Source organism: Narcine bancroftii, chromosome 3 (assembly GCF_036971445.1).
Source record: "Narcine bancroftii isolate sNarBan1 chromosome 3, sNarBan1.hap1, whole genome shotgun sequence".
Taxonomy (NCBI): Eukaryota; Metazoa; Chordata; class Chondrichthyes; order Torpediniformes; family Narcinidae; genus Narcine; species Narcine bancroftii.
The window spans coordinates 103,472,751-103,485,397 of record NC_091471.1 but is presented as its reverse complement, the minus strand read 5'-3'; the positions used below and the strand labels follow the sequence as shown (position 1 = coordinate 103,485,397).

Below are 12,647 nucleotides of genomic sequence, written 5' to 3'. Positions count from 1 at the left end.
CTCAACAAATTTTTCAAAATATCAGATTGAGGAACTAACCTAACCTCCCTACTGGTCACAAACCTCTTACTATTACCAGAAGGTGGAACTCTTTCTCATCTTATCTCTCTCAAACTGCCTTTGCTCCTCTGCTTCCGCCACCTTAAGTCTATATTTTTCTAACTCGATCTGTTCCAACAGTAACCACTACCCAAGGGATTTACTCTCAGGAAACTGTTCTAACTCCTCTCCAAACTTCCTGCTGCTATATAGTTTTTAACTATAATTCTCCGGATCTCCACCTTTTTCATAGATGGTTTTATCACCACAAGTCCCAACTTTTGGGCAATAACCACCAATTCATTATTTTTCACCCTCTGCAAACCCACAGAGGTTTCAAAAACTCATCAATATCCATTGCTGGTGTTTTCCCATACACCAACACGACTTTTAATTGGCTTTCAAAATTCAATTTAATCAAATCGAAAATCAATTTATCAATAAGCTTCAATTTTGGTCAGATCCTGGATGAGACCTCAACTTGTTATGTTGCAGACCAGCAGCAATGAAAATTCACTAAGGCAGTGTTATATTTTTATTTTAAAACACTATTTATTAATAACTACTAGTAATATAGCATATTAGTCAAATCAAAACCAATTATATGCAAATATACTTGTGTGTGTGGGATACCCAAACCATTACAGCTTAGGCACAATTCTGGAAAGGGATTCCAAAGTTCATTCTTAAAAATCCATTGTCGAAATGCATACTTTTAAACTGATGCACAGAAGTCATCGCGTAGGAGATGGATGAGATTGAGTGACCAGACTGCCGAAAAATCACAAATCATTGAGTTTCTTCTAGAGAAATATCCTTTCATACCTTTTCCTTGCACGATGCTTCCAAAGCCCAGTTACTGGTCGATCAAAGTGACCTTTCCTTTGGTCACAGTGGAGTTCAATAATTCCCCTGACAGGCAGAATCAACGAAATTGTCCATTATTGCACAGAGTCATTCCTGTTCTGTGTTCGATAAGATGGCCGCAAGTCAATCAAGTGCTCCTTAAGCGTTCCACCGGCAGGTCATAAAGGGCTGCTCCTAACCAGACCCAGGTCAGTCTGGGCTGGTCGACCGTGCTGTAATACACTCCATACCACCTGTATCCCTGGAAAAAGCACCCAATGTCCTTTCTCGTCTTCAAAGTAACAAATTTGTGTACAGCCTGTACTAGCTGATGCATATAGTCTCTCCAACTATTATGCCCTACTATTACTAATTTTTGGGTTTCTTAATTGGTTAAAACGGAAGTGGGGAAAAGTGGGATTTTTTTTAAAGCATCCTTCCTCTGATTTGCATGTGGGCATTCAATTCAGTCAGCTGCAAAATTATAGGTGGTGAGTAGAAACTAACATAGTGCACAAGATCTTGAGCAATAATATCAATGAGATGTATAATACATAGTTTCAAAGCCTTCACTTCCAATTTAAAAACATGCTGTGATTGGATAACTTCACAAGTCTCACTCCCTCCTGAGTGTTTTTCCAATAACGTCCAAAATTTCAAGGGAACTGTGTTCCTTTCAAATGACAAGTGCAAATACACTACCCAAATCAAATGATTTATTTGGAATAGAGACACACTTCTCTGAGTTGTAGTTTTTTTTCTGCATAAAGTTTTATTTTTCAGCTACCAAAATGTCACATGCCTGGGTTCTTCAATAAAAAATACATCAGATATTGTTTTAATATTAAGGAAAGTTACTAAAAAATAAACAAAATAATTTTATGAATTAAAGAAAGTCTCTAAAAGGAAACTGTTGAATGAGCAACTTCCACAAAAATGGAACTCCTTTGTCTTTGCAAGCCACAGAAGAACATATTTATTTGCAATACAGGTACATGATCCTTTATCCAGACATCTGAAATCCGGAAAGCTCCAAAATCCAGCAAGTGGGGACCGGCGGTCGGGGGAGACTACTGGGCGGCCGATAGACTAGCGGTTGGGGGAAACTACCGGATGGCTGAGGAATGCGGTTGGGGGAGACATCCGGGTGGCAAGGAACTGGCGGTTGGGGGAGACGGCCAGGCGACTAGAAAGTGGTGGGGGTGGATATGGCAGCACAATTCGGATGGGCTTTCCGAAATCTGGAAAAATCTGAAATTTGGAACACACTGTCCCCCAAGGGTTCTGGATAAAGGATCATGTACCTGTATTTTTTTTAAATCTTTATCTGTAGGTAAAGTTTATTGAAAGAATGAAATAAAATTTTTTAAAAAGGCTCATTGGAAGTTTTAAATGCTTTTTAAATGGTGGCACTGACAGAACCATTGTAATAGCAAAGTGCTGCTAGCGGAGAGTAGGGAGTGGAGACACAGCACTGTTCAGAAGGGTTCAACTGCCTGGTCCTAATGCTGGCTCCATATAGGCTTTAAGCAGCCTGTTAAATGAGCTGACTGTGTTTGTAAATAAAATCCTGGAACCACAGGGTTTGTGCCCAAGATAGGGGTGCCTGTGCTCAGCAGGCAGCAGCAGACCAGTCCAGAAATGGGAAGAACACCCCCCCCCCATCTCCCCAAGAAGATGGGACAATGACCATGGTAGTGGACTAAGTGACTGAAGCACCTTCACAGGCTGCTGTGGACTGGCTCATGGGTACCCGGGTATCCGAACCAGGATTTGAGAAGGTGCTGAGGGTAAGAAGAGCTCACAAGGGTCCTTGAGTGCTGAAAGATTTCTGACTGTGTTGGAGGTTTGGATCTGGAGTTTGGGTTGCTGAACAGACATCTGGGCAGCTGCAGAGGCTGCGGGAGTGCTGGAGGCCAATCCACAGACAGTGACTCTGAAGGGGCTCACTTTTACTCCTCTTTCTCTTGCTGCTGTAAGAGGTGCTAGACAACACTAGTGGCAACTCTTTGGCAGGCAGAAGACAATTTTGTGTTATATTACATGTTCTGTATTATTACATTACAATAAAGTAATCCTGAATAACTGCCAAACATTTTAAACAAAGAAAAAAAATAACCAATCACCTTATCAATAACTAAGCTTCGAAAGAACCTTTATAGGTAGCGACCCAGTAAGGACAAAGTTTATATATAATTTCATCAGGGTCTTGTGTCAGAATTTGATTCTGCACTGAAAATTTGAGTGGCTCGATTTCACTTTGTTTTTCAATTTACAAACTGACTGTGAACTAAGTATGTAGTTAAATTTTAATTTGTTTATTTTCTATCTGGATAAAAAATGAATCTTATCTTTTGCTATTCTCCAGAGTCCAGTGGATGCATCATACATTCCCACTGAAGAAGAAAGGAGAGTCTTCAGGGAATGCAATCAGGAGAGCTTCTATTATAGGTGTATGTATACATAGAGCATAGAACACGACAGCACAGTAGAAGTTCTTCGGCCCTCAATGTGGTGTTGACCTTTATATTCCTACCAAAAAAGAATTACTCAACCCTTCCTACCTTGTAATCTCTATTTTTCTTTCATCCATGTACTGTCTAAGAGTCCCTTAAATGACCCAAATGTTTCAGCCTCAACCACCACCCCTGATAAAGCATTCAAGGCACCCAGTCTGTGTTTATTTATTTTTTTAAAAAGTAAAAAAACATACACCTGATGTCTCCCTTAAACATTCTTCCCTTCACTTTGTACAGATGTCCTCTGGTATTTCCTATTCTTGACCTGGGAAAAAGGTGCTGGCTGTCTACCTAATCTATGCCTCTCAGAATCTAATAAGTCACCTCTCACCCTTCTTTTGCTCCAAAGAGAAAAGTCCCACCTCTGCTAACCTTGCCTCATAAGACTTATTTTCCAATCCAGGCAACATCCTGATAAATCTCCTCTGCATCCTCTCTATTGGCTTCCACGTCCTTCCTATAATGAGGTAACCAGACTGAACACAATATTCCAAGTGTGGTCTCACCATAGATTTGTAGAACTTCAGCATGACCTCGCGACTCCTGAACTCAATCCCAAGCTTGTGAAGCCCAGCATCCCATAGGCCTTCTTAACTATCTGTGCGATAGCCTTGAGAGACATATGGATTTGGTCCCCAAGGTCCCTCTGTTCCTCCACACTGTTAAGCATCTGACCATTAACCCTGTACCGAGCCTTCAGGTTTGACCTTCCAAAATGCATCACCTCACACTTATCCACATGGAACTCCATCTGCCACTTTTCTGCCCAAATCTGCATTCTGTCTATTTCCTTTTGTAACCTAGGTCAGCCCTCAACACTGTCCACATCTCCTCTAACCTTCATACCATCTGCAAACTTACTGGCTCATCCTTTCACCTCTTCATCTAGGTCATTTATAAAAATCATGGAGCAGGGTCCTAAAGCCGATTGCTGTGGAACTCCACTCATCATTGACTTTCAGGCAGAATACTTTCCGTCCACTACAACTCCCTGCTTTCTGCAAGCAGGCCAATTCTGAATCCACACAGCCAAGATTTCATGGATCCGATGCATCATGACTTTCTGAACGAGTTTCTCATGGGGGATCTTGTCAAATGCCTTACCAGAATTCATGTAGACCACATCTACTGCCCTACCTTTATCAATTTCTTTTGTTACCTCCTCAAAAAAGACTCACTTTGCCTCATGAAGCATGATCTTCCCCTCACAAAGCTGTTCTGGTTATCCCTGAAAAGACTGTACCTCTTCAAATTCTCATAAATGCTGTCCTTAACAATCCTTGTCATTTTGCAATCCTCAGGCTCCTCCCCATGGCCAACAAGGATACAAAGATCATAGCTAACACCCCAGCTATCTCTTCCCTCCACTCCATAGCAACCTGGGGAAGATCCAACACTTTCTCTTTCACGATCTCAAACATGGTCCAGCACACAAGCTGTCCTCAACCTGACCAAAGTCATTTTCTTTGGTGAATACTGAAGCAAGGTATTCATTTAGGACCTCCCCAAACTCCTTCACTTCAAGGCTCGTTTATCCTTAAGCAGCCCCTCCTTCTCTCTCAACATTTTGCTCAATTGCTATTCTCTGATATTTGATGTTATTTCAATCTGTGGAAAAGTAAATTATTTTTATTTATATCTATTTAACACTAAATCTCTTGAATCCCCTTCCAGTCGCTCTGGTGTCTCTCTCCCCCTCGCCCACCCAGTCACACTGCCATCTCTTTCCCCACACCACCCCCCCCCCAGCCCGCCCTAGTCGGGCTGCCATCTCTTCCCCCCCCCCCCGCCCGTGTCTCACTGCCTTCTCTCTCCTCCCCCCTACCCGCCCGAGTTGCTCTACCATCTCTCTCCCCCTCACCCATCTGAGTCGCCCTGCTGTCTCTTCTAGCCCCCCCCCCCCGCCCCATGCCCAACTTAGTCACGCTGCTGTCTCTCTCCCTCTACTGTAACAGCACCAAGAAAAAAATGCTGGTTTTTGGAGCTTTCTGTATTTTAGATGTCCGGATAAAGGACATTTTTGTACCTGTACAAAATCCCTTCAAACTAATCTTTAAAAAAAAAAAAGAAAAAGCGACTGGGCAGTCCATTCTGAGAGTACAGTAGGAAAACAAAGGGTTTCCTGGTTAAAACCAAATTTATCATAAGGAACTAGGCGAGAATCCAGTATAAAATTATGATTATTAGACTGTATGGAAATATTGAACTTCTTCAAATTTAAAAGATGCATCAAATGTCAGACTCCTAATTTTCTCCAAACTTAAACATGACCTGACAGCAGTAGAAGTAGAAGTAGGTGGGTTGGGATCCTTCCATTTAAGTAATATGGCTTTTCTAGCCAATAATGTTGAAACAGCAAGGTGCCGAAACAGGAATATGCCCAGTCTCCGCTGGTATGATTCCAAAAATAGCTGTTAATACATTTAGTTGTAATTCTAATCCTAGAACTTCTGTTAGGGTTTCGAAGACACCTTTCCAAAAATTATCTAGTTTTGAACATGACCTGAACATATGAGTTAACTTTACACCTATCACAAGTAGGGTTTACATTGGGAAAAATATGGGCCAAGTTATCTTTAGACATATGTGTCCGATGTACCACCTTGAACTGAATCAAGGAATGACGGACACAAATTGATTAAATATTTACTAGTCGAAAAATATGATTTCATTGGTCGTCCGGAAGTAATTCTTGGAATTGCTCTAAGTTTTCCGTGATCCATGAGATATCTTTGAATATCATTATTATGTTATGCTCAATATAGAATGGTGATGCATATGCACCTATTTATATCTTGCATTATGAAATAATAAATATTTGATAGCGGTTCCAGTATTCTCATTGCATTGATAAATGTGAATGACATTTTTGACTAATACTGTGTTGTCTGGAAGTTAAAACAACATATCAAATATCTTTTAGTTAAAATTCTTGGAAATGGATATTAACTCTGTCCAACTTCATCTGCTGCTATATCATTTTCTTGTCTTTTATTGAATTTGAAATTGCATTATTTTTGTCTCAATTAATAGGAATTCCATTATCACCTTACTTTATCTTCTCATTAATATTCCTTGAGGACCCCAATTCAATCTGAAGTTAGACTTCTTTCAATAAAGTATGCATTCTCTTTAGCAAAATGAACATTTTCCTTGAATGCTGGAGCCCGACTCCAGTTAAAGAAAACTGACAAATAAATCTTCATTAAGATTATGACTAAAATAAAAGTAAGGGCTCCGAGTAAAATAAGGGAAACTTTGGAGACAAGAATTATATGCACGAGGGTGAAATGAAATGTAAACACTTAGTGGGTCAGGCAGAATCTGTGGCGAGAGGAACCTTAGTTACTTCAGAAGACCAATGACCCTCAATCAAAACCTGAAAAATATTTCTGATGTAAAATGAATTCATTAAATTTAAGTCACCAGTTTTTCTTGTGTGTTAGAATGGGCTTGTTCTGACGAAAAATCGTATTCCTAACAACGTGTACATTGTTCAATAAACTCATCATTATTAACTCAGTTTTCTAAACATAACAAGAATATAAACAGTAAGAGCAGGAGCAGGTCATCATTGCAATCATGACTGATCTGTCTCTGCCATTTTCTTGCACTTTTTTTTAATTCCTTGCCCAGAAAGCAATTAATTTGGGTTTTTAATAAATGTAACAACTGAAGTTCTACATATGACTGTAATGGAGAATTCCAAAGGTTCATTCCTCACTGCCTGAGTAAAGAGTTTCTCCTGACAGTTGTCCTGACAGTGACCTTAAAACTTGTGCGGACCAATTGGTTGAAATTGTAAGGACATTTTCAACCTCTCACTACAACCTGCTTCAAAAAAACATCCATTGTTCTGGTGTAAAAGGAGACCAAGGTGATGTGCCTCACCAACAATCAGCCAATAGCACTGACATCCACTAAAATGAAATGCTTTGAAAAGTTGGTTATGGAGTGAATCAACTAAATCAGGAAGGGCCTGGTCCCACTTCAGTTCACCTATTGTCACAACAGATGCCATGTTGCTGGTACTCCATTCTATGTTAGATTAACTAGACCACAGGATCATCAATATTAGACTGTTATTCACGGACCACAACTTGGCATTCAACACCATCATACCAGCAAAACATGACCAAGCTGTTTCCTAAAGGTCTGGGACTCTATCCATCACTCCACAACTGGATCCTCATCACCAAACCCTAATCAGTGTGAATCTGCAACATCACCTGCTCCATGCTGACCATTAATACAGGGCTAACTAAGTCTGCATCATTAGTCCCCTACACATTCCCTGTACACTCATGAATGCAAAGTCAAGTTCAGCTCCAACTCGACAGACAAATATGCTGACAGCACCACCATTGTTGGCTGAATAACTGGAAATGAGTGAGTCTGAATACAGGAGGGAAATTGAGAATCTGGTTGGGTTGTGCTGTAGAACAATAAATTTGCTGTCAATGTCATCAAGACCAAGGAGCTTATTGTTAATTGTAGAAAGGACAGGTTAATGGGATAGAGGTGGAGAGAGTCAGAACCTTTAAGTTGCTGGGTGTCCAGATTTCATAAGATCTTTTTTGAAGCCAGCACATAGAGGTAACTATGAAGAAGGCACACCTTAACTTTCCGAAGAGATTTGCAATGTCAACTTCTCAGGTGCACTGTGGAATGTATACTGGCTGGTTGTATCGCAGCCTGGTTGGGGAATTTAAATTCTCAGGAATGCAGAAGGCCACTGAAGGTGACAAACCTGGCCAGTCCATCACAGATTCTAATCTTTCACCCATTGAAGATGGGTGCTGTGTCATCCACATAAATAACCCCCCGGTCACAATCTCTTCTCACTGCCTCTTTTTGGATGAAGGTAGAGAAGCCTGAAGATCTGCATCTCTTGGATCAAGATCATTTTCTCCAACAGCTTTCAAACTTTCAAACTTTCAATCTTCCCCTCAGTACACGAAATATGGGCGATCTGCACTATACAAAGTCATATTTTTGTGCACCAGGAAAATTGAATATTTATTATGTGTTTAACTTGTATTTATTGTTTCTTTTTAATTTAAATATGTATACTGCACTAATTTAGTTGATATTTTTTGAACTAATTACCTGTTCCACTTCAGCAAATAGGAATTTCAGTGTATATGTACATTGTATGATGTATATGACAATAAAATATTCTCAGTGGAGTGTTGTGTGCCAGAATGCCCTAAAATCCTCAAGGAACTTTAGGTTTAATGAAAACCTCAGTGAAAACCAGTGCCTTCAACTTAAACAAAGTCGATTACAAATGTGAAGGAAGAGCCAGCTCTCCCTTCTTAAGTAAAAGCATGACATTTGCAGTTTTCCAATCTGTTGGTACCTCTCCTGGAACTTGATGAATTTTGGAAACATTTTATCCAATGGTTATATTATCACTGCAGCTATTTCCTTTAATATCCTTTGGGGCAGGTCATCAGGTCCTGGTGATTATCTATTTTTTTTAATTCATTAATTATTCCATTACCTGGCCTGTATGATAGGATTTGTCTTCCTGATTAAAATTGGTCTATCTGTTAACTTTGGAAAGTTCCTTCACTGAAGACTATTGCAAATTATTTCTTAGAAACATCTGCCATTTCTTTCCAACTTCTGATGAGTATTCATCAGAATAGCTGCTTAAATATTTGCTCTTCGACAGACTGTTCCTTTGGCCTTCTTCCTGTTCCACTTTAGACAACTTTTCTATTGTCCCTTTGTAATTGCCCTTAAGATGAGGGTACTGGTTTTCATTGTGAAGTTTACATCCTTGAATTGAATCTGTAGTTCCTGAAGTATTAGTAATTGCAAGATTTCTTATTAATCCTACTTTATACATGACTAAATCTAAAATTACCTATTCCTGAGTGGGTTCTGAAATGCATTCCTCAAGGAAACTGTTCCTAATGCAATCTATAAATTCCTCTTCCAGGCGACTTATGGCAGGTTAATTACTCTAATTAGTGTGCAGATTAAAATCACCTATTGTAATTGCAATCATTTTTTTTTGCTCGTTAATATCTAACAGGTGTTTTGTCCTATGATGAAGCAACAGTAGGTGCCTAAAGGCCACTCTCAGAGGAGTCACGTGATGGAGTAGTGGCCGGTCGAGTAGAACCAGCCCTCTCCAGAGAGAAGGAAAAAAAGTCCGAAAAAAAAAAAAAATAGAGCCTAATAAACACAAAACAGAGGAAAAAGAAGAATAAAGTTACAAGGAAAAGCCAGGAGATAGCACCGAAAAAAGAGAAAGCAAGAATAACAGAGAAAAGAGAAGAAAGAAAATCCCCAGGATTAAAAAAAAAGATGGCCTTACCTGCACACTGGAGCAGGGAGCCACCATGAAGAGGATCGACCAACCCTCGAAGCTGAAAGGTGCCCGGAGGAGCGATGACCTCCCGACCGGCAGACGGAGTGGCTCACGGAGCCAAACAAAGGTGCGCAACTGCGCATGCGCGACTCCTCTCATATGCGCAGTGCACAAACAAAAGAAAAAGATGTCAGTGGGAGGGGGGGCCAGCTGAGGAATGGACAGCAACAGGACATCCAGCTGAGGGACGAACAGCAGCAGGGCGCCCAGCAAAGGGGCGGGTTGCTCAACTGGGGGATGCGCAGAGTCAGGAACAGCAGGAGAGCGGTGAGCAACGAAACGAGGAGTTAGTAGAGGGCGATCGGCAGCGGTGTGTCCAGCAACAGGACGACCTGCGGCAGGGGGCCCAGCAGTGGGTCGACCTGCGGCAGGAGGCCCAGCAACTGGAGGCCTGACAAAGAAACAGAAGTGGGTCATCAGAAAGAGCTGAAGAGACACAGAGAAGAGAAGACACAAGCACAGAAAAAAAGAAGGAAGAAGACCAAGAAGGTAAAGCAAATGGACAGACTATAGATAAAGCTTTTTTTGAAGACCAAATGAGGTCATTAAAAGAAATGCTAACACTTGAATTTAATGTAATTAAAAGAAAAATTAAAAAAGCAGAAGACAAAATGCAAAATTTAGAGTTGGTCATGACAGAAATAGGGAAAAGAGTAGAAAATGTGGAAGAATGAGAAACTGCTGTAGAAATGGAAATAAATGAATTAGGGGAAAATTGGAAGAAAGAGACAAAGAAATTAAGGATTTCTTTGTTTCTTTTAAAGATTTGTTATCCCAGAAAATTGTCATGTTGGAAAACTACAGTAGGCGAAAGAAACATAAAAATAGAAGGGACAGACATGAAGGAATTTAGAAAAAGATGGTGTTGGGAGTGATGGACCTACAAGAAGAAATATAAATAGAAAGGCCACACAGAGCACTAGTACTGAAGCCGCAACCACACCAAAGGTCGAGATCCATTTTAATAAAACTTCTAAGATATACAATAAGAGAGAACATACTGGAGCGGGCAAGGAATAAAGTAAGAGAAAACAAGCAGCCTTTGGAATATAAAGGACAAAAAAATTAATTTTTACCCGGACATACGTTTTGAACGTTTAAAGAAGAGGAAGGAGTACAATAGGGCAAAAATGATTTTATGGAAGAAAGGCTATAACTTTGTGCTGAGACATCCAATAGTACTCAAAGTATTTAACCCTGGGGAACAGAATAGACTTCTTGGATCCAAAGAAAGCCCAAGAATTTGCAAAACATTTGCAGGACAGGAGACGAGATGAGGAGTAACAAGAAAGAAGACTGGCAAGAAAATGTATAAAAATATATAAAAGAGAGACAATGTTTATACAGAGGTTTAAAGATGAAAAAGAGAAGGGAAAGGAAGGAAAGAAGGGGGAGAAAAGAGAGCTTTGTTATATGTACAGAAAATAAATAGTGTTTCTCTGGGGGGGTGCTGGGGAGGGGGGGGAACCATCACTGCAAAATCAGTTGACGCTTGTGAGTATTATCACAAACCAAATGGAAGGGGAGTTGTGGTTGCCCAGCAAGGGACAAGGGGCAACCTAAAGAGGGGGTGGGGGTTTAATGTCATTTTGGGGTTAAAGTGTTATTGGTTGTGGGGATTGTTGGGGTATTTTATGTTTTAAGTGTGTTGTCATATATTGAGATAAAAAAGGAAAACTTAAAAAACAATAATGGAAAAAAGGGGTGGGGGTGCTGAGGAGGTGGAAAAGAAGTGAAAGCAAAGATCTAAGATGGCCACGTTGAATTATATGATCATAAACATTAATGGAATACATAACCAAATTGAAAGGAAGAGGCTACTAACATTATTTTAAAAGGAAAAAATAGATATAGCATTTGTACAGGAAACACATCTAACCGAGGCGGAACATAACAAATTGAAGAGAGACTGGGTAGGACATGTAGCGGCAGCATCATATAATTCAAAAGCTAGAGGTGTAGTCATACTAGTTAACAAAAATGTACCAATCAAGATAAAGGAGGAAATAGCAGACCCAGTGGGAAGGTATGTAATGATAAAGAGTCAGATATACTCAGAATTTTGGAGTTTGCTCAATATATATGCGCCTAATGATAAAGATCAAGAGTTTATGCAAGATATTTTTTTGAAGATTGAAGATACACAGGGAAACATTCTGATAGGAGGGGATTTTAACCTTAATTTGGATCCAGTGTTGGATAAAACTGGAAAGATAACAAACAAAAAGAATCAAGTAGCCAAATTTATGGTTAAATCAATGCAAGAAATGAAAGTAATGGATATATGGAGGAGGCAACATCCAAAAGAGAAGGAATATTCGTACTACTCGAGTAGGCACAAGACATACTCAAGGATTGATACGATTTTGCTGTCACCCCAAATTCAAGGGAGAGTCAGGAAAACTGAGTATAAAACTATACTACTTTCAGATCATTCACCCCTGCTATTAGCAATAGAACTGGAGGACATTCCACCAAGAACAAATAGATGGAGGTTAAACCCCATGCTACGTAAAATACAGGAATTTAGAGTTTATTGAACATCAAATTAAAATTTACTTTGAGATAAACACTGAATCTGTAAAAGAAAAATTTATACTATGGGATGCAATGAAAGCCTTTATCAGAGGACAGACAATAAGCTATGTAATTAAGATGAAAAAGGAATACAACCAGGAAGTAGAACGGTTGGAAAGAAAGATAGCAATTATAGAAAAGGAATTAGTGAAAAGGGAGGATATAAAGAAAAAGAGAGAATTGGTGGACAAAAAAAAAGAATGAAATATTACAAACATACAAGGTGGAGAAGAACATAATGAAAACAAAGCAAAAGTATTATGAATTTGGAGAAAAAACAC

The 12,647-nt window shown here is 39.7% G+C and overlaps 1 protein-coding gene across 4 annotated transcripts in view; it reads left to right on the top strand.

The window, feature by feature from the left end:
• The window catches only part of LOC138757426 (OCIA domain-containing protein 1-like), a 56,973-nt gene that overhangs the window by 23,487 nt on the left and 20,839 nt on the right, over nt 1–12,647 (top strand). For all 4 annotated transcript variants that reach the window (XM_069924695.1, XM_069924696.1, XM_069924693.1 and 1 more), the window contains one exon: nt 3,254–3,338. In XM_069924695.1, coding sequence (XP_069780796.1) covers nt 3,254–3,338 — 85 coding nt within the window. The remainder of the gene's footprint in view (nt 1–3,253; nt 3,339–12,647) is intronic.